The sequence below is a fragment of the Lathamus discolor genome, chromosome 5 (assembly GCF_037157495.1).
Source record: "Lathamus discolor isolate bLatDis1 chromosome 5, bLatDis1.hap1, whole genome shotgun sequence".
Classification (NCBI taxonomy): Eukaryota; Metazoa; Chordata; class Aves; order Psittaciformes; family Psittacidae; genus Lathamus; species Lathamus discolor.
In genome coordinates, this window is record NC_088888.1 from 9,214,250 (window position 1) to 9,240,022 (window position 25,773).

Here is a 25,773-nt window from a genome sequence, read left to right on the forward strand (position 1 = left end):
GAGAAGGGGCTATCCAAAATATTAGTCAGAGTTTAATAAGAAAATAGCCTTACACTTTCTTCGCAGTTTTCTGAGAGAAGGACCTGCCTTCCAAGGGCAATTTTGTGCAGGAGTCTATCTGTATGTAGGATACTTCAGCTGAGAAATCTTTCTCCTTTTCCAGAGGAAAACTGAGAAGATTAAGCCCCCTACTCTTAAAGCACCTTATACAAACATCTTATCATAAAACTTCAGCTCAGTTTAACTAAAAAGCTTCCAGGAGAAAATGTCAGATGTTTTTAGTAAGCCTGGTTTTCAATACTACCCGTGTTTTTGTGAATGCTTAGTGTTCATGTAAGGTGCTCACTATTATAGGCAAATAAAGCCAGGTACAGAAGAAACGTTCCATGGTGCAGCAGTGCTGTAGCTTGCTGCACATGGGACAGTTGGGGTGACTGGGGCTGGTGTTGGTCTCCAGGTCTTGTAGTCCTAATAGCAGGACATTTCTATAATGCAGACTGCAGCTTCCATAAGAAGTAAGGTTTCATAGAGCATAAAGCAAGACCTAGTTGGTTTTCTGCATCTTTGTGTTAGGTGATAAATCTCTCATCTCTCAGAGGAGCTGGAGCTGGTCTCTTCTCAGAACTCTGTAGTGCCATACTGTTTCTAAGCTATTCAGAGAGGCAGCTCAAGGGTGATCAGCTCAAACTTTACTCACCTGTAATTTAATTTAATTTAGAACTTAAAGACCTGAAAACTTAAGTCCTTAACCCACAGCACACTAAACCTTCAGCACAAATTAGCCTGTGTGGACTGCCCACCTTAGGGTGGGAGCTTACGCTAACATTTTCCTTCTACCAGATGCTTTTCCATCACACTGAGATCCTATAAAGGACAGGAATAAATATAACCAGTCACCTTAGAATCAAGATTGGAGGTGAAGAAATGTAACAGCAGTGCAGTGTTACCATAGTAACAGAAGCTCTAAAGTGATCTAATCTACTGTTAAATTCCAGCTCAGAGATGAACAAAATCAACATAACAGAATAAATGTTACATTAAAAAGGGAACGAGGATATTTTGGGAGTGCTATTATGTTTGTGTCCCAAAATATAGCCTAAAAAACCTATTTGAAGAGAGAGGGCATTTTTAGGCGTTTGAGTTGCACATTTATCGTATTTGTTTCTAATCTGGACTCTAATTGGTAGGCAGAGCTGTTTTCAGCATGCGTTTCTTTTCCTGGATAATGTTGCTTTGTCAATAACTGGTTTCATTCTGTTTCAAGAAAGCAGCAAAGCTTCAAAACTTCCCATGAACTTTATTCCCCCCAAAACACTAGCTTGGATAAAAAATGAAGTCCTGAAATCTGGACTTTTCTTGCATCCTTTCATGGCATATCACTCTGAGAACTGACATCATGCACTACCTGAACAGGGAGGAAGTACTGAGTTTCTTTCAAGTTTTGTTTTAATGTCATTAGGAATGCTGGAGCTTCATCTGTCATTGAAGATTAGGTGTGATGTTGGGTTTGGGTATGGGAGGTTGGTTTGGGGTTTTTTTATGTTAAGCAGTCTCTGCTTGTGCTGTAAATTTGAGATTTTAAATACCTGCTACTTAGGCAATTCTAAAGTAGCTGGGAAATTCTTATTAGCTGAGAAATTCTTATTAGCAGCCTAGCTGAGTTTCATATTAGTCTGACATACGCATAGTAATGTAAAAGTAAAAAGAAAATAGCTGAACTAGGGCAGATACATTTGAAATAATTTCCCAAGAAATCCGAAAACAAGCATCTTACATTTTCCTTATACTGAATATTTGATTTTAGTGACAGTTTGACCAAAACCCCAGTCCTTCTGAATCTAAGCCTCTGGCATGTAGTTTATAGCAAGATACGTCTTCGTGATCAAAGACATCACAGAATCTCTCTCTGCTTCATACAGAAGAATAAATTAACTTTGTGTGTGTTTTAAAAATAGGTCTTTGGCTGTATCTCATCAGCAAGAAACAGGTGAAAATGGAATCTGAAGAGCATGTCTTTCGGTTTACCTTAATAGCTTATAAACAGCATGTGAACAGCATGCTTTAGAGTTGAGTTTTCCTTTTCCAATAGTGTGCTTTTAGAAAATGACAACTCATTTGCATGCAATTTGCACACTGCATTTTTGCAGGAATACATTTGACTTTTTGCACTTTTCTCTGGTAGCTGCATTTAGTTTTCTCAGTGCGGAATAGAAGCGTTGAGATCAGATTTTAAAAGACAGATCCTACATTCTCTGCATGTGTAGACTTCTATTTGCAAAGAAGAGAGGCCTTTCTTTCTAGCTCTTTCTTGCACATGGTGTAAAATCTAATAATTTCTTTCTGGCATCATATCATGTATGTGTTTCTTTCTCCTTTATTACCATGATGACCATTGTGGTATCTTCTGTAAAGTTATTGCCTCATTATTGAAACATAGGGAAAGTAAAGTTATTTCTGAGGCAGTAATCCTTGCTTTTATGATTTATTCTCCTTCATATTGATTGCTTGAATTTGAAACTCTCATGACGTTTTACAGGCAATAAAAAACCCAGAAGAATGTGTTTCCTTTTGCTAGTGTGTGCTTATTAAGCCAGGCAGAGCTGCTTCTAAACTTGGTACAGTCAGTGTCACCAAATTCATGTAAATGAGGAAAAAGAGCAATTTCCATGGAGGATGGAGCCGGAGCTTCCTTCAGCTGTTTTTCAGGTATCCTTTGCTTTTCCAGCTCAGTTTGCCCTCATTCTGTTTGAGCCTTCACTGAACTTGAGTGGATGAAGTTCTCTGGGGAGGAAAAATACCAGCATTCTCCTCTCTCGAGCTAGGCACTAAGACAAAGTTCTGAAGTGCAGTGTAGTTTCCAAAGGACTGGGATAACTGAAGAGTCTATGCCTCTCCATGTATGTTAGGATGTGTTACACTGTGTGTTACACTGTATTGGACATTTCTGGGGTCCTGCTGCACCTACGTGGTTTCTTCACATTAATGTAGTCAAGTAAAGAGTGCAAGATAATATGTATTAACACAGAGGAACTGAGTCAAACTTATTAATCAATTTTCAGACATACCTCTGCAACCGGATTAAGATCCTTGTTGCATGTAGAAGACACCAAAGGATGCAAAAGAATATTCTGTTTCTTTTCATACTTTTATATATATCTTTATGGGTGGCTTCAGGTAAATATAGCAACATGCAGAGAAGCTTCTTTTTGTCAAACCTGACTTATTATTTTCATTAGATTTATAGGTTCCAGTCAGGGTTTCAATCCCTGTATTTCTTGCATTGTGCAATCATATTTTAAATAGACCAGGCAACTTATAATTTAGTCTTTGGTAACCGGGGAGGATCTAAGTGAGAGCAAAGTGGTTTAGGCTTATTATAGAGGAAGCGGGTGGTTTATGATTTCATTATGATAGAATCTCAAGTCCTCAAGAATGTCTCCTACTGGGGTGACCAGTGGTCCACGGAGCCCTGTGTCTTGTCTCTGATACTGGCCAGGAACAGGCATTTGTGAAAAGAATGTAAGACCTGAGTGAGTACATGGTTACACCTCTCCAAGCGCTTCCCCAGCTTACAGCAGTCTGTGGCTATTAACCTACAGAGCAAGCGTGCTGCTGTAGTCACATCTTTCTGGCTGTTACAGGTCATTCCTTCCATTAATTTCTCTATTGTTTATGTGTTTGGGGTTTGTTGTTTTTTTCTAGTCCTGTTTATATGCTGGCTCCCACAGCATCCTTGACAATGAGTTTTGACATTTTACTTACAGGTTGTGGTCAAAAAGATAAACCTTGTTTTCTTTTCCTAGTTTTAAAACTGCTGTCTGATAATAACAGAAATTAAGAAGCACAGCATCAGACAAGGGCATAATGAATAACTTGTTATCTGACTGCCTTGCATTCCATATTTTTTCATGATAACATCTTTCCTTAGTTGTTGTTTTCCAAGTTTAGAAAGCCTTAGCCTGTGTGATCTTTCTTTGTATGGATGCTGTATTGTTTCCTGGATCATTTGGTTGTCTTTATCTGTTTCCTTTTGCTGCTCTATCCTTTTAGAGGTGGGGTGCCTAGAAAGGCATGCAGTATTCAAGCTGTGGGAGCACCATGGGTTTATAAAGTGGCATAATGATGTTTTTGCTGTTGTTTTTCATCCTTCATTAATAATTCTTACCATTCTGTTTTCCTTGTTCACTGCCTCTGAGCTGTGAACTGATGTTTTCAAGAAACTATCTGTAATGACTCCAAGATCTTTCATGAATGTTGAGAGATAACTTAGAGCACATTAATAAATCTAGGTATATTTAGACTATTCCCCCCCACCAAATGCTGTGCTTTAAATTTCCTCTGACGTTGATTGATTGTCTCATCGTTCACTATGGTGAGATTATTCTGCTACTTGTTGCAGTTATAGTTTTTAGTACCCTGAATGATTTTGAATCACGAAGAGACTTTGTCACCTCGCTATTCATTCCTTTCCTGAGCTTTGAATCCATTGAAGAGGATTTGTATGGGCCAACAGTTTAATTTCCTAATATTATGGAAAATGACTGTTTATTCCCATGATATACATTCTATCTTTTAAGAAGTTATTCATCCTGTAAAAGACCTTCCTTGTAGTTCCATACAGTTTAATTTGTTTAAGAGCCTTTGACGAGAAACCTCGTCAAAACCTTATTGGAAACCCAGGTATAGCAGATCAATTGAAATGGCCTCATCACCATTTATCATCGCTTTCAGAGAGCCTGAATACCCTCATGAGTTGTGACTTTGTGTTTTGGCTTTTCTGTTGTATTTGTCTGTCTGCTACTTCTTTATTTATTACAGTTTTCATCAATTCACTTGGTATAAAAAGTCAGATTTGCTGGCCTGATTTTTCCTAGTTTTCCATTAATCCCTCAAAGAAAACCTCAAAATCCATGTGTCTCTACTGAAGCCTGTTTAAGTGAGGAGTACTTCCGTGTGTTATTCTTTTATGAATATTACTATTTGCTCTTTTCTGATCTTGAACCTCCCTTGTTTCCATTTCAGTTTGAGGCAGGTGCTCTGACTTTTCCCCTTTAAGAACTTAGGTGCCAACTCTCTTAATTATTTCTCAACAAACATGAAATAATTGCCTTCAGTTCCCTAATAACGCACAATCCTTTTAAGCAATTGTTTCTAGAAACTCTTAGGCAGACACACTGCTATTGGTACATTCTTCTGAAAAACAAATTCTTGCTTTTTGAAAATTGGTCCTTACAATCTCTTCACCAGGGACTGTAGTGGTAGGACAAGGGGTAATGGGTTCAAACTTAACAGGGGAGATTTAGGTTAGACATAAGGAACAAGTTCTTCCCTGTGAGGGTGCTGAGGCACTGGCACAGGGTGCTCAGAGAAGCTGTGGCTGCCCCATCCCTGGCAGTGTTCAAGGCCAGGTTGGACGGGGCTTGGAGCAACCTGCTCTAGTGGAAGGTGTCCCTGCCCACGGCAGGGGGTTGGAACTGGATGAGCTTCAGGTCCTTTCCAACTCAAACCATTCTATGATTCATTCTGTGATTCTATGATTCTTTTCCCTGTCCCTGTTATGATTTTCAGATTTTACTTCCTACGATGCCCTTTATAATTTTCTTCCAGTGAATATAGCTTCCAGTTCTTGATTTGTTGAATTTGCTGGGAGCTTGAATGTAGCTTCCAATGTGATTTGTTATCCTCCTTCCCTTCCTTCAAAAGAGAAAAATGAAATGGTTAACAGTATTGACGTGTGAATTATCTCTGCCAGGCACTTGAATCAATCCTGTGCTGAGGGATTCCCCCCCCACCCCCCCTGCTCTCTGGAGGCTTGATGAAGCATGAGGATAAATGAAGACACAGCAGTGTGGGCTTGTTGCTAATGCATTGCTTGCTGCAGTCAGTACTGCTGTATCTTTGGTGCTAACACCACTGGAGATGTGTAGATTGAAGCTCAGTAGCATTGCTGCCTGCTCTCCTGCCTGCAGTGCAGGCATTACTCGAGCACTACCTACAATAGAGGTTTTTGCCATCTCAGGTATCTGAGATTTCAAACTTCAACATAATATTCGTAGTTCACTTTGTGTGACTGTACATGGTTTCTACCAAATATCCTGTATGTTTTGAAATCAGTATGCCGTGAAAGCAGCCCTGTAAAGGCACTTGCTATTAATGTGCCTTATTTGTTTTGATATTAATATGCCCAGTGCTGCTACTAGCATCAGTAAAACGTCTTGGAAAGAAATGCCTCTTTAAAACAAGACTCTGCACACTGGTTCACCATCTTGGAAATAATGAGAGGGAAAGATGTAGGTAACACAATGGTACAGATGGCTTGTTCTTCAGTTTTGAGAAGGGCAGCCTTTATGAATATCTTGTTCAGAGCATGCTTGGGTAATAACAGCTGGTTGAAGGGAGGAAAGGTAATGTTTCTACAGCAGAAGGTTTTGATGGCAGTAAGTTGATTTCAGTTTGGATGTACAGCCAGTTTATGAAACACAAAACCCAACAAAACTAAAAAACACTTCCCCAAAGCAGGTTTCATCAAGAGAATAATTAAGGATAACCAAATATTAAGCCTTCTGTGAATGGGATACTCTCTGGTATGTATTTAAGGCTTGCTTCGTCTACTGTAAGAGCTAGCAACTGCTTTTTAGATAGGAAATTCTAAATGTCAGAACATCTTCCTGATGAGGTATCTTGCTGCTGACAAGTCAACCCAAGCCTGGACTTCAAAGCATTTAAACTTCTGTTTCATATAAACTGTTTCATATACTGAATACAGGGACTATGTCTGCATAGCTAAATATGCCTCAGGTTCAGTACACACATGCTAAGCTCATGAAGAAAGGTATAGGATGTTATGTGGGCAAGCTGAACTTTCCATGAAGACATCTAATTTCATAATCTTGCAATGCGGAATGAGGTATTTAGGTGGAAATTTTGTACAAGTTGGAAGAACATAAGGTCTGACTGAATCAGGACGTTCTGCTAATGAAATCATACATAACTGCCTTGATACTAATAAGTGTAGTATTTCAGCTTTCAAGACATTTTTCTGTGGAAATACTCAATATTTAATGACTGTAAATTTGAACTTTTCCAAAACTTTTCAGAGGTTTAACTTATACTTTCTGTCTGACACTAATGTCAGTGGTTTTTAAAATGGTTAAACAATCCTTACTAAATTAGTATGGTTTCTGTAGTCTTTGTTTTACATTGGCATTGATACCTTTTACTTTATAGTAATGACATTTGTTAGGCTATGACTTTATCAGTTCTTTCTATTCACTTCAGTATCACTTTTGCATGTGAAGGACTGTTACAGTTGGAAGAAATCTCTAATTGGTTATTTAATCTCCTTTTAAGTGTAATAAAAGTAATTTCCCTACTATAGAAAATCTCTAATCCATGAATATCCCAGTCTAGGATATTGCCAGGATATTACTAATATGCATGATACCTCATTCCTATGGCTGTGTGTTGCTGTCATTATTTCACTGTATCTTCTCATGAATTTGAAGACAAAGTGAGTTTGGATGCTTGCACATCTGGTTTTACGTTTCCTCCTGAACAGTCAGGGTATAATTTAGTATTTTCTGTTGTGTTCTAAACAGCATGGTTTGCCACATCAGACATTGCTTAGTGTAGTGTTTGGACAGTGTTTGCTGTTGGCCTTGAAGATAACTTTTATTCCTTGTATCTGGCTTGCACCTTCAAAATGTGGTCCACCTATTCACAAAATGCATTCATTTCTCATAGTTTTGAGATATGTAGGCCAAACGTTTGAGTACAGGGTAAGGGAAGGGGGATTATTTTGAATATTCTTTTCAAGTGACTTTCGTTTAAACTCAATTTCTGCACATCTCTTGCATATTTATATGCAGTAATCAAATACGGGTTTGAAATGTAAAAGATTCTTACAAAACTTTGAAATTATTGCCTTATACTTTAAGGTATCCAGAACAGACACCACTTGTGATTTATTCAGTCAGGGTCTTTCTCACGTCTGAAAGGCAGAACTTTGATACTCTTCTTTCGCTACATCTGAAGTAGCTCTGTGTCCATGTTCCAGGAGATCAGTAGAAGAATATCAATGTTGAGATCTGTGATGCAAATGTCAGAGAAAAATTTGCACTAAAAGCTATCACAAAGCTACTGGAGCTGTAAAAAGTTCCCATCGATTTGTATTAATAATCTACCTTTGTAGGTAATTAAGCTGTTAACCTGTCAGTTTAATATGAAACTGTTTTACCTATTTGCACCTTGTCCCTTATCCATAAAAGATACAACACAAGAATTATTTTAAAGGCCTGTCTTAAGATGATCCCACCACAGTGTTTCTAGAACTGTACCCTTTTCCATAAAGTTAAGAGGCACTTTTAGGAATCTGGAATTCTCCACAGTTAATTTCAATTTAATACAAATATGTGTAGGATTCACCCCCATTCAGGGAGAGAAAATCACATAGGTTATGCCTACTCTTGTTCCTCACTTGGGAACACATAGCAGGTTGATTACACTTCTTTTTCCTAAAATAAGCTAAAATTCCTGCTTAATGCTGGATTCAAGGTTTGCTCAGAGTGTTCACATACAACAGAACAAGCACTGTGTATTTCAGAAAGCTGTAAATCCCACCGCTGGACTGAAAAGCAGCCCATGGGAATGCAGCCTGGGCTGGAGTGCCTCTTTGGGCTGACGGTTCCTCTTCTCAGAGGGAAGGAACAAGCAGCTTCTAGTGTTTCTCCTCTGTTTGTCAACTGTGGGCTTAGTTAGTATGCTACAGCTGTGTAGCTTTTCATTTCTGATAAAACTTAGCCTGAGAGGTATTTGTTGATGATTGTCAACAATCAAATGAATTATAGATGATGTTGGTAAACAAAACGCTGCCTTGATGAACGATGAGTTGACTACACTATGACATAACTGCTAAGTCATTCAAAGCACTGATTAAACCCATTACAGTAAAATAATCACCATCCATTACCTTTAATGTCGTGAACTGACAACCTAGTTAAGGCAACTGATGGTGTCAGCAAAATGATTTGTTGGTCCTCATGTCCAATGACAATAAATCATGGTGATAAATCAATGAACAGTAGCAATAAAACAATATATTTTCATTTTTCTTGACATTCAATTACAGAGCGTGTATACAGACTTATTCTTAAACACTCAGTGATATGGCAGTATTCAGCATCCACCAGCAACTAATACATATAGTTGTTGAGATCTCGTTTTGTCCAGTCGTGTTTTTCCCTTACTTTTGCTTTCTGCTGTATCTGCTGCTGTGATACATCACTTGTCTTACAGAGCCAGATTCATTCTTGGGTATAAAAGATAGAATTTTTATGTTCTTTTTCATTACATCTGAAAAAGTTTCTTCTTCCAGAAAGTTTCTACAGACATTGTGGGTTTCTTAAAACTTCAAGGATAATGGTACCATTCCTGTTTTTCCTCTTTTCTAGTAACACCTCTAGGCTAATAAAGTCTATAATTTGGCTTGTATGTTAAAGAAAAAGCAGACTTCAGCATCTGATCAGCCAGAATTGAGTTCAGGCTCCCATGCTGCTCATGTCAATGAGCAGGCAATGACACTCTGCCAGTAGTCATCATCATCTTCCCTGTTCTGCTATCACTAGGGCTGTGCTGAACACCAGTCCTGGCAAGCAAGTAGAGTTTTGGCATCATTAGATTTGATTTTAGAAGCGTACATCTGTATCCACCTATTTCTCTCTCTTGTCATGGATATGTTTGTGTGTTGTTATCAAATTTTGGATATGCATAAAATTAACAATCCCTGGAAGTCAATTATAAGCTCCTTGGAAATTTTGAAAGCGAAACACCTCCCAGAGACTGGAAAATATCATGTATTTTTATTAGGGCAGGCCTAATAAAAGTTTAGCTTTTTATCTAAAAACTGGCAAGGCAAAAATCTATTTCTTTTCTTTTTAGCTAAAGAAAAAGTTTAGGGTACTTAAACGTTTTCCTCTGGATTCCTTCCTCTGTCCTGCCTATGTGCACACACTCCACCAGACTCCTAAAATGCCCCGAGGAATTCACAGAGCATAATTTTCTTAACATAATTCAGGTAACATGTTACCCAGGTGAGTAATAAGAAGGCAGCTGGCAGAACAGAGACTGTAGATCCTTTGTACTGAGCCTCTTACCAGTTCCTGTGCAGCAAGTCTCTGCTTCATTGGACTTGATTTGTCCATTTGTCACATTGTGTTGTCGGAAGTTTGCTGTCAGCAAGAACAGGTCTTTTGCACATATGTGCAAAGAGAAGAAGAAGGACCTGTGATAATGTTTTTCCCATTATAGTCCCAGAGCCTGAAAGGAAGAGGTCTGGCTGAGGAAGCAGGGAACATGTATCACATCTACATTGACTAATGCTTAGAGGTACAGCTTAAGTTGCTTCAGTGTACAGGGCCTTGCCATTAATAGCTTTGTTAAGCAAAATAGGAAGTTCTAAAGATATACATCAACTGTTACGTTGCTAATCTTTCTTTCACTGATGTAAAATTGAAAATCAAGGCCAGTGTGCTTTCCTGCACCACTGACCTGGAGTGGTCACCCAGCGGGGCACAAGGGGTTCCTAGTGTCAGCTCCTGTGCAGTACACCAAGCTTGCTATGAAAATATGATTCAGTTTTGATTTGCTTCTGGGCCGAGCTTAGTCTGAGGTAGTGATTTAACCTGGATTCCATTTCCTTGAACACTTGCCTGCTCAAGACAGAAGGATGGTCATGGAGATGAAACTTTTTTGATGTGGCTATATCGCATGGTATTTGAAAGGTTTCCTCATTTCATTCTAAAAATGAATCTGTCAGTAGAGAATGATTGGTCTCACTGGACATATGGGCAGCTAGAACTAGGAAAGCTGAATGTCACTAAGGGATGGTAAAAATGAAGTGCTTGACTATAAATTATTTTTTATGTTGTATTTAGATTAGATTATAGAAAATGCAAGTAGTCAGTATCAGTTATGCAGCAGAGACAGAACATGTCCAGAAATGCTCTGGGTTTTGATGAAGGTGAACTATGATGGAGACCCTGCACTGACTTTGCAGGAGGCCAGAGTTGTTGACACTTATTCCAAAAGTAAAACCTGCAGCAAGCACTTCTGAAATGAGGACTTTCAGAACAGTGTGGGGTATTTGCTGTGTAAGGGTTATTAAGAGATCATTTGAGATAATGATCTTCAATTTGGTTCTGGAAAGCCTCAGCAATTGCTTAGAAAAGAGGCAGCAAAGCAGACGACTGTCCTGTATTGAATTGTCTGCCTGAGAGATCTGTATAAGCAGCTAAAGTTTGTAAAAGGTGGAATTCACAGAGCCTTTTGAAAAAGTTAAATGTTCCCAAAGTCTGTATTAAATGCAAGAGATTATTTGTAGCATCATCAGTGAGAACTGGTTTCTTTCCTATAGCAGTGATTCATTTAACTGATTATATCCAACCCTCCAAACTGCGCACTTGTATTACCAACTTCACGGCCTATTCCATGGCACACTAGTGTCTTGCCTTTTATAACCAGGCATGCTTTCACCTAGAAATACGCATCTTTGGGCCATATTTTGGGGTTTGTACGGGTTCATACTTCATCTTATTTTATTGAGTCAGCTTCAAAATGGTCAGAATGGGGCTGGGAGCATGGCCTGGAGACTGAGCTTCCTTTGCCACTGGCAGTGGGTTACTTGAGCCTGGTGGATCAGTTGGTAATCACTCCCTGTGTCATGCTGCTGTCACTCCTGTTCATCAAAGGAGAGGAAGCGAACAGGTTCTCCCAACAGCCCTCTCTGCTGTTGCCTAAATCTTGGACCAAGATCTGCAGGAGAGCAGACGCGCATGTTCCCTCATCCCAGTGTCACCTGAAACACAACGCCAATGGCCTCTGGCTAGGTAGTTTGTTTTCAAGTCAGGGCTGAAATCAAACACTTCTGCAGGCGTTGAGGTGAGTACAATGCTTTAGGGTCCTCAGCAGAGACTGACAGCTCTGGTTTTGTCAGCTCCGGAGCAAAGTTAAAATGGAACTTAATTTTAATCCGGATCAGTCTGGCCATCTCTGATTAGGCTACATGGTATTTCAGTTGACTATCACAGAGGGGCCTCTAGCGCAGACTATTTAATAGGCAGTCTGCCCATGCGAAAAAGGGCATCAATAGAGCATTTTTCAGGATATGCTCTTCCACACCTTGCTAAAACTGCAAAGAACAATAAGAAAATGGATGATGCAGATAAAAATAACATTCAGCTGATAATTCTTTATGGGGTCCTAACTCTGAAGGGTTGTGTAAAGCTTTTTTTAAAGGTGAAGCAATCACTATAGCTAAATTATGAGATTGTTGTACTATTTTTAGTACCTACATACTGTAGCTTTAGGGAATATTAATCACTGTGTACTGAGTCTGAGAACATCTGCTTGAAAGGACTGTTTGAATGGGGCAAAGAGGCAATGTGTGAAATTTTCTTTCCTACTCTTCATTTTAAAATCTCTAGAGATCATGCTTCAATATTCCTGTTATCATTGTGTTGAGGTTAATAAGAATATGACACAACATATTGATTTAAAATGCGTATTTTTTCCATAGGCATTAACATTTTAAATAGTTTACAAGTCTATCAAAATCACTTCCTTTCAGTATATATGAGGAGATCCTGTTACATGATGATAGTCTGTGGTCCTCAACTGACTCAGGAAAGAATGAATATATAAACTTTTTAAAACGTCATCTATGAAATCCATGCAATGAAATAGTTAAGTACACAAACTCCACCCCAATCCATGTTTATTTCTTGGTAAAACTGGCTCTGCAGCATATCTTTGCCATCTCTATAAACATTTCTCTAGTAACTTTAACAATTGTGTCTGTTTCCTTTTAAAACTGCTCTAGCATTTTTGAAGGTGTCCTGATTTATTAATAGCACAAATATTGGGAATTGACCACAAAGTTTGCTTCCCAAAGTCTTTCTGGTCTTGCTTGTGGCTGCAGGCAATGAAAAATGAAAGACTGAGACCACATGGCTCCTGCCATCCAGCTTGAAAGCTGTATCACACCCTGGCAATCCCTGCAATGCACCATTAAGTCTTCCTATGTGCAGCTCAGAGAAGACCAGGCAGATTTGGCTCATTATGTTAAATATAATTTGGCCTTGCTTTGAAGAAGGTTGGAACAAGAAAAAGATGCAAGCCCCATCAGCAGATGCACATAGGATTAAAACCCCTAGCCCTCCCTCTCCTCCCCCCAACACTCTAAAGTATCTGAAATTTAGCTAGAATTAGCTTTTTGGTCACACTTTCTCTGCTCACAGGCCACCACCACCATCAAAGCAGCAGCAGCTGAAGTGACTTCTGACACAGCTGGCAGTCAGCCATGCCTCGGGGCTCAGGGCAGCAGGGATGCTGGCTACTGAAGCATCCTCTGCTCCTCAGAGAAAGCGCATATCCACGCACTAGGACAAAGATCAGTATAAGGGCAGTGAGGGGAGAGGGAGATAGGAAAGGAGGGGTACAAGCACATCCAATTTTTATAACTCACAAGGCTTTTCCTTTGTCTTTGACACCTGCCGTAGAGTACATGCAGCTCACTGCTAAGTAACATCTTGTCACATAAGACCAATGCCGTGATTACACTCTGACTAGGTTATTAAGGCAATTTTATTTCACGCTTGTCTATTAAGGTATATAGTAAGTTACTGAATGGCAAAGATGATATGGGAAGAGAAGATCTTCAGGGCTCTTTAAATTGTCCATTTTTTTAAATACCTTGCCATTGAAACCACCAGACTGCTGTAATACAGTCATATAATAAAACTAATCAAAATACTTTCTCTTCGTTAGGAATACATTCGGTGTCACTGCTCACCAGCAGTTTATGAAACAGATTTCCCATTTTGTCAGCTCAGCATATGGTGTTCAAGACCTGATCTTTTTTTTTTTGATAAGAGGTGGGGTAGAAGGACATAAACAGCTATTAAAGGCATGCATCCCATGACTTGCTTAAAAATAAAGAGTAAACCATTTCATCATTGTTTGCTGTTTCGACTAAAAGGTGAAAGTCATTCACTTTTTTTCCTTGTGAGGTTCCCCCACTCGCCAATAATCTCAATTTATGCCTTCATTTCTCCCATAAGAAGAATGTACTCAGGACTGGGAATTTGGTATATATTGAGAATGTGTTTGCATTGAAATTTTGAATTGCTAAATGGCAAAAATTTGCTAAAATATCATCAAGATTTGGAACAAATTCATTATCAAGTGGAAATACAGGAATAAGCAAAGTGATACATCTGTATATGCATCCTGCCTTGCAGAATGATTTAAATTAGATCTGTATTGGAATACGTCTGTTAATGGAGCTTAAGAGCACATTTACCTTTCGCACAGCCGTAGCCAATTGGTCACCCATGGTCTCTGCAAAGTCTATTACATTTTTGTTATTTGCACGAGTCCTGGCAGCCAGACACCATTTGCTTTAAAGGCAGAAGGAGAAAGGAGAAGAGGGTAATTTCAGAGTACATGGCAAGTGAGCTCCCTGAAAAACATCCTGCAGCAAATCTAGCTGTATCTGTGTAAGATGCCCCTGGCATCTGATGATTCTCTGTAGCTGTGGTGCTAGGACAGTGTGATTTAGACATCTCAAACTTCTATTTCTTGCACAACTTTGTTGTTTGGAATTTAAATTCATCAGTAAGGTAATAAATCAGAGCTGATGGGGCATGGACACACATCTCACTTGAGCCATCCTGCTTCTGGTCGGTCTCTTTTAGTAGAGGGACACTAGCGTGACACCGTTAGCGAGTGAGGTGAAGGCAGACTGAACCTGTTTTGGCTTTGGCTCAGTCCTCAGGACTGAGATGCACCATGAGGCTTTGCTTACAACCTGCAGTGACAGAAAGCATTGTGCTGACATTAAACAAAATGCTGAGAGAAAAGGATTGACAACTATTTTATTGTCTCCAGGAAGGGATCTGATTTCCCTTGCCTGAAAATGGTTGTGATTGGTAGAAGGTTCGGTCAGTCTAAAGAAATGCATGAGTATATTCTCTATCTTTTCATTAACCAGAAAACAAAAATGTTTGTTTTCTTTTCTTTCCTGATATCTCACTTCTCGGTGTGTTTTTTTTTCCCAAATAATGTGCACGAATTGCAGTATTTGTGTTGCTATGTCATTCCTTGTATAGCCTTGTCCAGTTGAAACATTTACAAATCTTATCAAACACAAGGGCTCTGGTGCCAGTGTTTATTTATACAGGGAGCTACCTTATCTGTCTCAGTTTTCATGAGTTATGTTTTCTTTTTCCTGGTGGCCATTCTGTCATACCACTCCAACCAGGCCATAGCACTCAAAGCAAAAGGCTCACAGATCAAGCACAAGTCCCCTTCTGATATATTTTTCTCCAAGGTAGCTGGCAAATATTTGCAAACACACTCAAGGATAATTAGGCTTGATTATGAAAACCAGTTGTGTCCACACTCTGAAGTGCCATGGTTGTGGGCTGGGAAATGCAATACAGATGTGGCAGATATCCAGCAGGTTTGTTTGATGAGGAAAACCTTTAGCACTTTTTGGTTTTAATAAATCACACTAGCACAAAGGAAAGTTGATTGTAACCCCTTCCCTCCCTCCAACCCCATTGCTACTTCTGTAATAAATGTTCAGGTAACAATTAAATGCATTCATGGCAGGAAAGAAGCAAAATGGTTGAGGAAAGTTGAAGAATTTGATTTTTTTGTGTGTGTTTGTTTTAATAGGTAACACGGATTATTCTTTACCTGCTTTGCTCTGATTGTTAATGAAACATAGAGCTCTAAGGAACAGCATGAGATTAAATGTCTTTGTCAATGACATCCTTAGTACTCATGACTCGGAAATCCATAGGTCTCCACGCAGAACACCTCCATGGGTAAGAGAATATTATTTCTTTCCATATATATTTGTTTCCTACTGTTGCTTCATATATACCTGAATTCTGCATTGTGCTAATGCTCAGTTATTGGAGGTTGCTATGTTCAGCTCTTGGGAATTGAATTTTAAAGATGTTTCTGTTCTAACTGCTGGAAACAAGTTATTTCATGGTAATGAGAACTGCACATTACACCATAAGGAGGAGTTCAAATTCAGTGCAGAGTGAAGCAGATGTCTTGGCTTCACATATTCTCTGAAATCTGTCCTGTTGCACAGAAGAGATAGCAGGATACCCATCCAGCATTGTTCATTGTGATGTTGTAATGATTAAGTACAGGAGACTATGATTTGGTAAACTTGTTAAAACCATAAAATATGGTTTTAATACATGGTTTAAAATATGCAAACATAAAACATGATCTATAGCTAAAGTAAAAAGGATTTTAATTCAAATGCATATTCACAAACAAAACTTCTAAGTATTGTGATAGAAGATGCTTATCTGGCTATCTTGAAATACACCTGCAAGTTTATGAACTATCCCAATAGTGACACCAGAATGGGCTGAATCCTGCTTCCAAAACTGCAAAGATGCTGTAGCAAACTTGTAGCATTATTTATGCTTCTACTTAGTAGGTTATAGTTACATATTTATCATTATTTTTAAGTTTTGCAGCCTCTTTAACCTAAGTAAATGTGTGAAATACTTTCACCATCCTCTTTCTGTGCCTTCATACTAGGTCCCACATGCATTTGTGATTTAATTAATGGTTCCCTTAATTAATCATTCTGTGAACGGCCTGAAGTTTGTTTCTGATGTATGCAGTCCCTGTGGTTATTAATCAACTAAGAAATAAATCTGAAAATAAATTAATAAAATGGAAAAGAGCCAAAAATTTCTCCAATTATAACGTAAAAGTGAGGCAGTTGAAAAGCCAATGAATGCTGTAAGACACTTTATTATGAATTGTCAATAAATATAACAATCAGACTTCTAAATCTCTGAAATCCTACTAAGATTACATGCTCTTGCATTATAAAAGGGATTTAGTACCAGTGAAAGACACTGCAAAATGATGCCGCCTTCATGCAAGACGGATGTGCAGTATCAGCAGTGAGCACTCCCACACTATTTAGGTGTCAAATGGTCTGTAGGCTTGTAAAACTAAATGGGTTTGTGAAAAAATCTGTTTGTACAGGTGCCACAACTGTAGTAAGTCAGCCCAGGAATGGCTCTGAGGCCTTTTCAGGTGCCTCCTGGAAACTGTTCTTCAGCAAACAGTTGTAACACTCCCCTTCCTCTGCTACACTTCTTTTCCCCAGTGGAAATCTTTGTAAATTTGGGGGGAGCCGTTCCTTGCCTTTTCCTAATTGCTGACACCAAGCTTACTAGTTCCTAGGCTGCTCTGTGGACACAGCCTCTCTCGGCACACCACAGCATCCCAGTATCTCTGAAGCCTGTGATGGTAATGGGTACTTTTATGCAATAAGGGGGCAGGGACACTGCCTATCCTTTGGCAGGGTCTCATTGGTCCTCTGGAATATTCACATCCTTTTGTAGTAATCTCTCTATCCAAGCTAAAGTTCTTCCATGTTTTCTTGCCACTGGCAACATTCACTTAAATATTTAGCTAAGGGAGTCTAGAGTCCTAAAATCTCCACTGCTGCCCAGAGTCCCTAGCTGCCTCTTACACACCTTTACCATTGTAATTTAGCTTTTGCCATTGTTTCAAGCAGCTATTTGGACCAGACCTGACAGTGGTCTCCCAGTCACTGATGCCTCTGTAGCAAGCTGCCTGCTTTACACAGTACTTCTGTAAGCTAATGTAAACTCTAAACAAGATTGCATTTCATTTTGTACAGCTTTTAGCCTCAGCCTGCTCCTGCCAGCTGGCCTCAGAAGACTTATTTTCCATCACCTGCAGTTGGTTACACTTGCCCAGTCCAAGATTGCTGCTTATCATTGTTGTTTTAATGATATTGCATCTGGCACCATAGTCCAACTGGAATCAAAGCAGTCATTCATTTAATAGTGTAGCTTCAAATATGGCAGCTGAATGGTAGGTGACTGACTTCGGTTGTGCATATGCTTTGAGAATCTGCTTTTACCGAAATTGCATTGCAGATATCATCATCCTCTGAACTAAAGCCCTCTACATCCTTGGCCTGTGTATGCACTGCTCGCTCCTTTCTTCCTGAAATAGCTGCAGCATCGGGGTTTACAGATGGCCCTACTTCACATCCTCTTTGCACCTCTCACTCTCTCGTTCTTCACAGTTGTCTTTAGCTTAAATATATTTCTTGGGGGGGGGTGGTGGTGGTGGTGGTGGTGGTGGTGGTGGTGGTGGTTTTTTGTGACTTGTTTAGGGGTTTTTCCCCCCCCCTAAACTGCAATTTTGCTTTTTTCTCTAATCATTTGGCTGGCCCCAGTGGAGTGGCAGTATTTGGAGATGCCTCCCTGGAAGTACAGCATTACTGTCCCAGCAAGCTCCTGTTGCAGGGATCCTGGGTTGGTTGGGTCATCTCCAGAATGACCGATAAAGGAGAAAGTTTTCACTTTTGTATTTTAAAGTTTTTGCTACTTATTTTCATGTAAGTGCATGGTAGGTCTCTTCTGCCTTAATTTGCTTTGGGTCACAATGCTTACTCAACAACCAAGATGCCTGGTGTTTATATTATTGTTCTTGGTCAGCAGTGTTGATCTTACTTTTCCTTTTTAAATTCCCAGTGTGCTGGGCTAACTCCCTTTCTTCTCACTTTCAGTTCTTTATCTTTAAGCAGCCATCACTACTTCTGTATACAGACTTTTTTTCCTCCTTGAATTTGTTTGTGCCAGATTCTTTGTTAGAAACCCAGTATGGCCAGTGGTCTGAGTCAGTCTATGCTGATCACCTCTGCCTTGTTGTGCATCTCAATAGACTGCCTCCACCACATTTCACATACAAGATGTTGGCTCATAAAACAAGAGGGTTTCATGCTGGTTAATCTAAGTTGCTTTTTATTTAGCAGCTTACATCAGAGGTGCTGCAAATGCAGCAGAGACTCCACCTACAGCATATAGGTTGATGTCATGGTTCTTCCTCAAACTCTTCCTCCTTTTTTGTATTTTATGCACTTCAAGTCTTAACAGGGAGAATATATCTAGGGCAGAGACAGTAGGTTAAGCTCTGTTTTCCATGAGTGTTTAGTACTTTTGCAAACAGCATGATTACTCTTTCTAGGACAGGCTGTTCACTATGCACCTGGACAACAGCCTGAGTCTGTGCCAGACAGGCAGGCAGCCAGATGAATATCACATCAGTGCAAGTGTGCTCCTAGAGTCATACAACTGTTGTGCATCATTCTGGGAAGATTTTCCCTCTTTTTTCCCACTCTCTGGAAAACAAACAAACATACAAACCAAAACCAACCAAAACACAAAGCCTTTGTAACAGGAATAGCATTTTAAAATCTGTTGGGTGAGAGGGAACCTGGATGCTGGACTGGGATGTAGGAAGCCTGGGTTTAGTCCCGAAAGCTGCTGCAGAGCTTCATTGACCTAGTCTAAGATAGGTATACCCACCACTTCCTAGATCTCCTCTGTGAGATGATTCCTAGACATCATTGTGTGCTTTTCCTATCGTAAGTGGTTTGGATTAGGTGGTGGTATTCTTTGGCTACTGGAATAGCAAAGTCTCAATATACAGGCCGCTCAAAGCAGGCCCCTCCTGCTTTGTATAAAATGTGGCCAGACAAACAAAAATCATCCCAGACTGAGGAGGGAACATATTTTGGAGCTTGGGGGTTGGAGCTTGATAGCGCTCATGGGCCTGACCTTGCTCCATAAAGAAAGCAAAAGACTATGATGATGATGAGTGCACATCAGTGCTGCTCTCCTCAGCTTTGAAGGTGAATGGTGGACGTCTAGACCAGTATATTTAAGATGCACTTTTGATATACCAGTGAATGTAACAAAGCCTGTTACACAAGATCCCCAAGCCCAACAGTGGTTGAAGAACTTTGACATATCTAAGCCTCAAGTTTCAAGGAAGTTGAATATGATTCAAGTCAATGTAAAACTGTAATATTTATGTAACGTACACAGTGCCATATGTATGCAGTATAAAAAGTGCCACACAAACAAAAAATGGGTTTTGCAGTAATCCTCTAAGTGAGAAGTACTTTTCACCCCCTTTTAAGGCATGGAAGTTAAGATGCATGTGGATATGGAGGCTGTGCAGAAGGTTTGTGATAGGTTTATTAGCCTGCATTTTACGTAGAAATCTAAGCCAAACAGGAGGGAAAGGGAGAAACAAAACTCAGCATGATGGCTTGAGCACTGTTAATAGAAACCAATTATTAAAGAATTTCAAACTTTCTCTTTTTTTTATCTATATTGTGGCTTTGGTTATGCTGCATTTTAATAGCATCATAGAGCTGATGCATATCTTAAAATGAGAACTTCAAAAGAGAGTCAAGAAAAATAGAATTCATGGGGTTTTGCCTATAATTACGTATATTTTGTATTAAGTTGCCCGTGTTTAGTTATTTGCACACTTCTTTGATTGCCCGGAAAAAAGAATCTTGAGTCTTATTCAACTTTTTACTCTCTTTTTCTGGTTTTGACTATTGAAAAGCTTTTGATACTGCTGTCACAGAAATAGATGTAATATAGCAAGCTATAAAAATACATAGCTGCTGTGCCAAAGTAGTGCGAAGTGTCAGACCTAGGAACAGGCTGGACAAAAAACAGGGGGTGGGTGTATCCATATGTAGAGAGCTGCTTGGAATCTATCATCTTCAACAATTCAAATCATTATTCCTCATTGTGGGTAAGCAAGGGTGGGGGGAGAGGGAGAATTAAATATGCAGTTTTATTTAACAGAAATGTTTTGAAGATGTATGGAATTCTTTGTGAATAATTCATGCTCTTTAAGATCAGAAGCACTGAGACAAAGAAAAGGTGGGGAATTCTGCTGGGATGTGCCAGTTCAGAGACAAAGCAGCACTCTTGCTACATGTAAATGTTGCTGAAACAGGATGGCTGTAACATTGGGGTGAGGGGGGGGGGAATCTTTGCTAAAAAGTCTGTAGCAATATAGATGATCTCTTCTTCAGAAAGTAAATTATTCATTTTGTCCTTGATCAGTTCCAGTTAACATGTATTTGTGGCTCACAGCTGTTTCTCTAAACCATGAGAGTGGCTCACGGGAGAAAAGTCAGGCTTGGAGAAAAGAGCATCAAGAAAAGGCACAGTGTAGTTCTCCATCTTACGCCCCTGCCAGGTATCTCTGATTGACTAACCCTTTCAACGACTTTGGCACTAGCAAGTTATCTAAATTTTCCTTGCCTCTCTCAGTGCATTGCTCTACTTATTTTTTTCTAGCAGATTAAACACAAAATTTAAATGAAAAAGGAAGAGAAATGTTGGAATGTGCTTTGGATTTGGGGCAGTTGAACAGCAGTGGGTGTAGCATTGACTGTAGGGTGAAGCCTAGGAGAGATGGGTGACAGCTCTGTCACATCATGCAAACTTTTGTATGCTTGCTTCTATAAGCCTGCCCTAGCAGAGTAATGTAGGTATTAATTAATATTCTTTGCTATATCTGCAGATAGAGCCCCTAGTCTTGCAGTGTGAACCAAAGTCAATGGGAATCTGCTGGTGCTTAAAAATACGTTCTTCTGGTGTGAAGAACTGTGACTTTGTGGTACACAAAAATTATCCTGCAGCTGCTTGCTGCAGGGTATGCTGAGAAGCTTGTCACTCCTGGGGAGCCCCTGTCAATGGACAGACTTAAAGGTTTCTCCCATTTGTCATGTTCTAGCAAGACTTTCTGCTCTCCTTTACAGGGAATGCATGAAGCAAAGCATTGTCTAGAATTGATATTTCTGTCTAGTATTCATAGTGCTTTGGCGACTTCTGGATCATCTGCATATCCCTTTCATCCAACATTTTTATGTTCTCTGAAAAATGGATGCAAACTCTTTATGCTCAGCATCCAGAAGCAGAAATACTTCTGTAAATCATAGAATCATAGAGTCACGTGGGTTGGAAAAAACTTTTAAGATCAAGTTCAACCATTACCCAGCACTGCCAAGTGCACTACCCACCACTAAACCATGTCACTAAGGGCCTTGTCTATACGGCTTGTGAGCACTTCCAGGGACAGTGATTCCACCACTGCCCTGGGCAGCCTGTTCAATGCCTGACTGCCCTTTGGGGGAAGAAATTGTTCCTAATATCCAGTCTAAAAATGTTCCTATGTACAAGCAGAGTCCTCCTTCCTATATGTGTGCTGGCTATTAGCATGTCTTCTCTTGTTACAAGGGATGAACACCTTTGGCTATATAGATGATGCACGGAAACAGGATAAAAGCATGGTATGTCCAATTACACCCTAAGGCCAGGACATTTTCACTACCCAGGTTATAATATGACATAAGAAGCCAAACAGAACAGAAATGTGTCAGTCTTTTAAAATATTGCTTTACCACCTGTTTGTTACTTTTCTTCCAAACATATATAAATAAAACTGTAGTTTGGGGGTGAGGTTCATCCAAATCCAACTGTCTGAACGCTAAGCCATTTTTGGAACTGCCGCAGTGTGCCCTGCACCACTTCTGTTCCATTTTACGTGCATGCAGAGAAGGTCAAGCAGTGAATTAGCAGACAGCTTTGATGGTGCCAAAGACAGCAACCTGCTTCAATACATTATCAAATAATAGACTATAAATTATGTAAGCACTGAAATGCCAAGCAGCAAGCAGCATTTCCACTGCTAAATAGAATCACCAAATTCATTAGAAACTGCTAACCCTGATGATGTATTTATTTTGAGGAGTCTGAACATTAACTCTTTGCCACCATCCTTCCTTTCTTTCTGCCTCTCTATCAAATGTGCTCATTTTTTTGTCACTTTCCCTTATTATGTGATTCTCCACCAAGCCCTGCCTCCAGCATGCAGAAACTGTGTTTTGAATCATGTTCAGACCATAAGCTGGCAGATGTCTGAGGTAGCTCCGAAGAAGCACCACACAGGAGCAAAATACTGAGTATGCAAAGTTCAGGAGTAAAATGCCACAAGTTGGAGCTGGCAGCATGGAGCTGTGATCCTTTCTGAGCTGCTTAGCTCCAGACTTTCCATAAGCAGATGATGGCGAGGTGACAACGCCACAGGCTGTGCATGTATCAGTGTATTACCTCCCGACACAGATTGTGCAGCCTCTAGGAGATGGGAACCCCAGCTGGCTAGGGCTTTGAGAATCTGTGGTAGTAAGAACTAAAAGGAGATGGAAACAAAAACAAACAAACAAACAATCATGGATGTAAATGACAGATTTTGTTAGGAATTAAACTATGTTTTATTGCTTTTTTATGGAGAAACATCAAAGTAAATAAGACAGAATAGAAATTTAAGAAGTTTTATACATGATTCTTCTACACCCTATGCCCTCACAAATCAATCTGTATTTGTAGGTTTCGTTCTTGTTACTTTATAAATGGCAGCAAACTCTGCCCAGCCTCTTCTATTTCCTGGGGATCTTTCCTCCCCCTCTGGAGCTGGACTGCTTCTCCCCGTCTCCTGGTATCCAGCCTTGGGCTGTGCTGCTTCTCTGCTGCTGCTGCCATACCCTGCTTGGTTGCAACCTTCTCTCCTGTGGTTTACCCAGATCTTCCCCAGGGAAGACATCATCTTCCCTCCCTTCAAGGTCTATTCAAGTCCTGTCTCCTTATGAGAATATAAAACATAACTGAAAACAATGAGAGTGCTCATCAACCAGTGTACTGAGTGGTCTGCACTCAGGTTTTTTTGCTGATACCTCCCACCAGCAGTGATGTTGCTTGCAGTATCTGGCATACTTTCATGTAAGTAAGACAGGTTTGTGGCAGCGGGCATTACAGTCCTAGGAAAAGTAAGTGCAAAATAATCTAGTGTAGTACCCTTAGGAAGAGGTACAGCTGAACTAAACTGGAACTTCTCATTCACAATGCCAAATTTTAAGCACATTTATTTCAGGGAATGAAACAGTCTTGTTAGTAAGAGCTTAATGTATCCAAGTTAAGTCAAAGGAGTCTTTGAGAAGCATCCTTCAAAGGGTGGAATTTTATATGAAAACTAGGTTTTACAGAGTTTCCAGAGGCTGTGTCTAAGTAGTATTCTGCTAATACAGCTGCCAGACACACAAGGGCAAGGAGTGCCATATATGCAAAATGCCGTTATCATTTATTGATAAAATGTCTCACAGACTCAATGGACTACATAAAAATCATGCTAAAGCAAAACAAAAAAACCCAGGGTAAATATTAATGAACAAAAAATCCATACTCTAGCACAGCAGTTGGTCCCTGTTTAGGCTTGGCAAATAGAATGAATATTAGGTACATAACAGGACTCGGAGGCGATTGCAGTGCTCAATAGGGAAATGTAGTAGCAGTTCATGTACTGTTCCTATACAGGCTGCTCTCAGTGTGTTATTTTGCAGAACCACTAAAACTCAGTGGATCATTATCAAAGGATGAAAAGCATAAAGTTAAAATACAACTGAAGTATGGAATCAAGTCGTTTGCCTCTGAACATTTTACTTGCTAAGCTTTTTTTCTTTCAGGGAACTCTGCAGCTCTTAAAAACATCTCTCTCCTTTTCATGACCAATCTGATGATTTCTGTGGTCATGATAGTTTGCTAGTTATAATGCTTAAGGCAGGTCTGTGGTTGTTCCACATCCTCGTTCAGATGGTCTTGCACCATTCTTCTAAAAGTAAACTGGAAGTGAACGATCCAGAGAAATGTCTGGTTTTCTCTTGTATACTCCATGCATCAAGAGACCAAAGGTGGTCTTTCAGTTATAGTGTGCTCAGAAGTAGATTTGGTTAACAAAGGAGAAGAAAAGAGAAAATACTTACACTGACTTCTTTAAAGGAGGGGAAGCCTCAAACTGAGGAATATTCTCAAGCCTGTATCCAAGTTTAAGCATTGAGTTTGGTATTCATGAAACAATTCAAATGCATAAAATTAGACATACACTTGGCAAGCAATGATTTCAACTCTTGGTAATGAACCACTGTCCTTACATGAATCTGGAGGCAGTGCAGATATATGACTCAAGAGCTAACTACTAGAAAGTTTCTGCTATCTCTAGAATTATCAGTACTAACATATTTCAGTGTTGTAACTTCTGTACAAGACAGTGAGTATATCAGGGAGAAAATTTAGGAGGTTAACTTAAATAAGGTATTCCAGTTAACACAATAGAAGGTCCTCAGCTGCTGTAGAATTGCTGATTAATTTAACTCATAATTGGCCACTGTAGGGTCTCACATGCCTAAAACTGGTGACAGTGTTCACACCAAGGATCTGCTATTCTGTCCCCAGGAGTAATCAAAAAATGGACACCTGAAGAAAAGGAAGAGCAGGCAAACCTATGTGATACCTTTCCCCCAGTATTCTCTCTGCCTCCAACTTCATGCAGCTGTAGGGGTTTCCTAAGTCTTTTGTCGCATGTTCATTTGGCAGCCCTAAATCATCTCTCTTCCAGGTATTCATCCAATCTTTCCCTGAACAAGTGTCCACTCGTGCACCCACAGTATATTTTAAGAAGGAATTACATGGGTCTGCTATCTGTTGTGTTAAAAAAACAGCTCTCCTGGCTTCATCTGATGCCCCTTATTCCTTGGAATGAAAGGACATCCCTTCCATGTGAGTCCTTATTTTTTTGACCTGCACTAAATTCTTCTAAATCAGCTCTTTCTTCCAGCTTTATCACTTTGACTCCTATGTCCTAGCTAGTTTTTTGCACAGGTCAGAATTGTCCCCTTTCTCCCACACCTATTTGGCTTCCTTAATAGCCTTTTATGAAGGATTTTGTCAAAAGCCTTTTGGAAGCACTAATAAACTGTATCAACTA

The 25,773-nt window shown here is 39.7% G+C and overlaps 1 protein-coding gene across 5 annotated transcripts in view; it reads left to right on the forward strand.

Moving 5' to 3' along the window:
• Nucleotides 1–25,773, forward strand: part of FSHR (follicle stimulating hormone receptor) — a 247,798-nt gene that overhangs the window by 131,357 nt on the left and 90,668 nt on the right. For all 5 annotated transcript variants that reach the window (XM_065679634.1, XM_065679635.1, XM_065679637.1 and 2 more), the window contains one exon: nucleotides 15,736–15,887. In XM_065679634.1, the coding sequence (XP_065535706.1) occupies nucleotides 15,814–15,887 (74 nt within the window). In that variant the 5' untranslated portion in view covers nucleotides 15,736–15,813. The remainder of the gene's footprint in view (nucleotides 1–15,735; nucleotides 15,888–25,773) is intronic.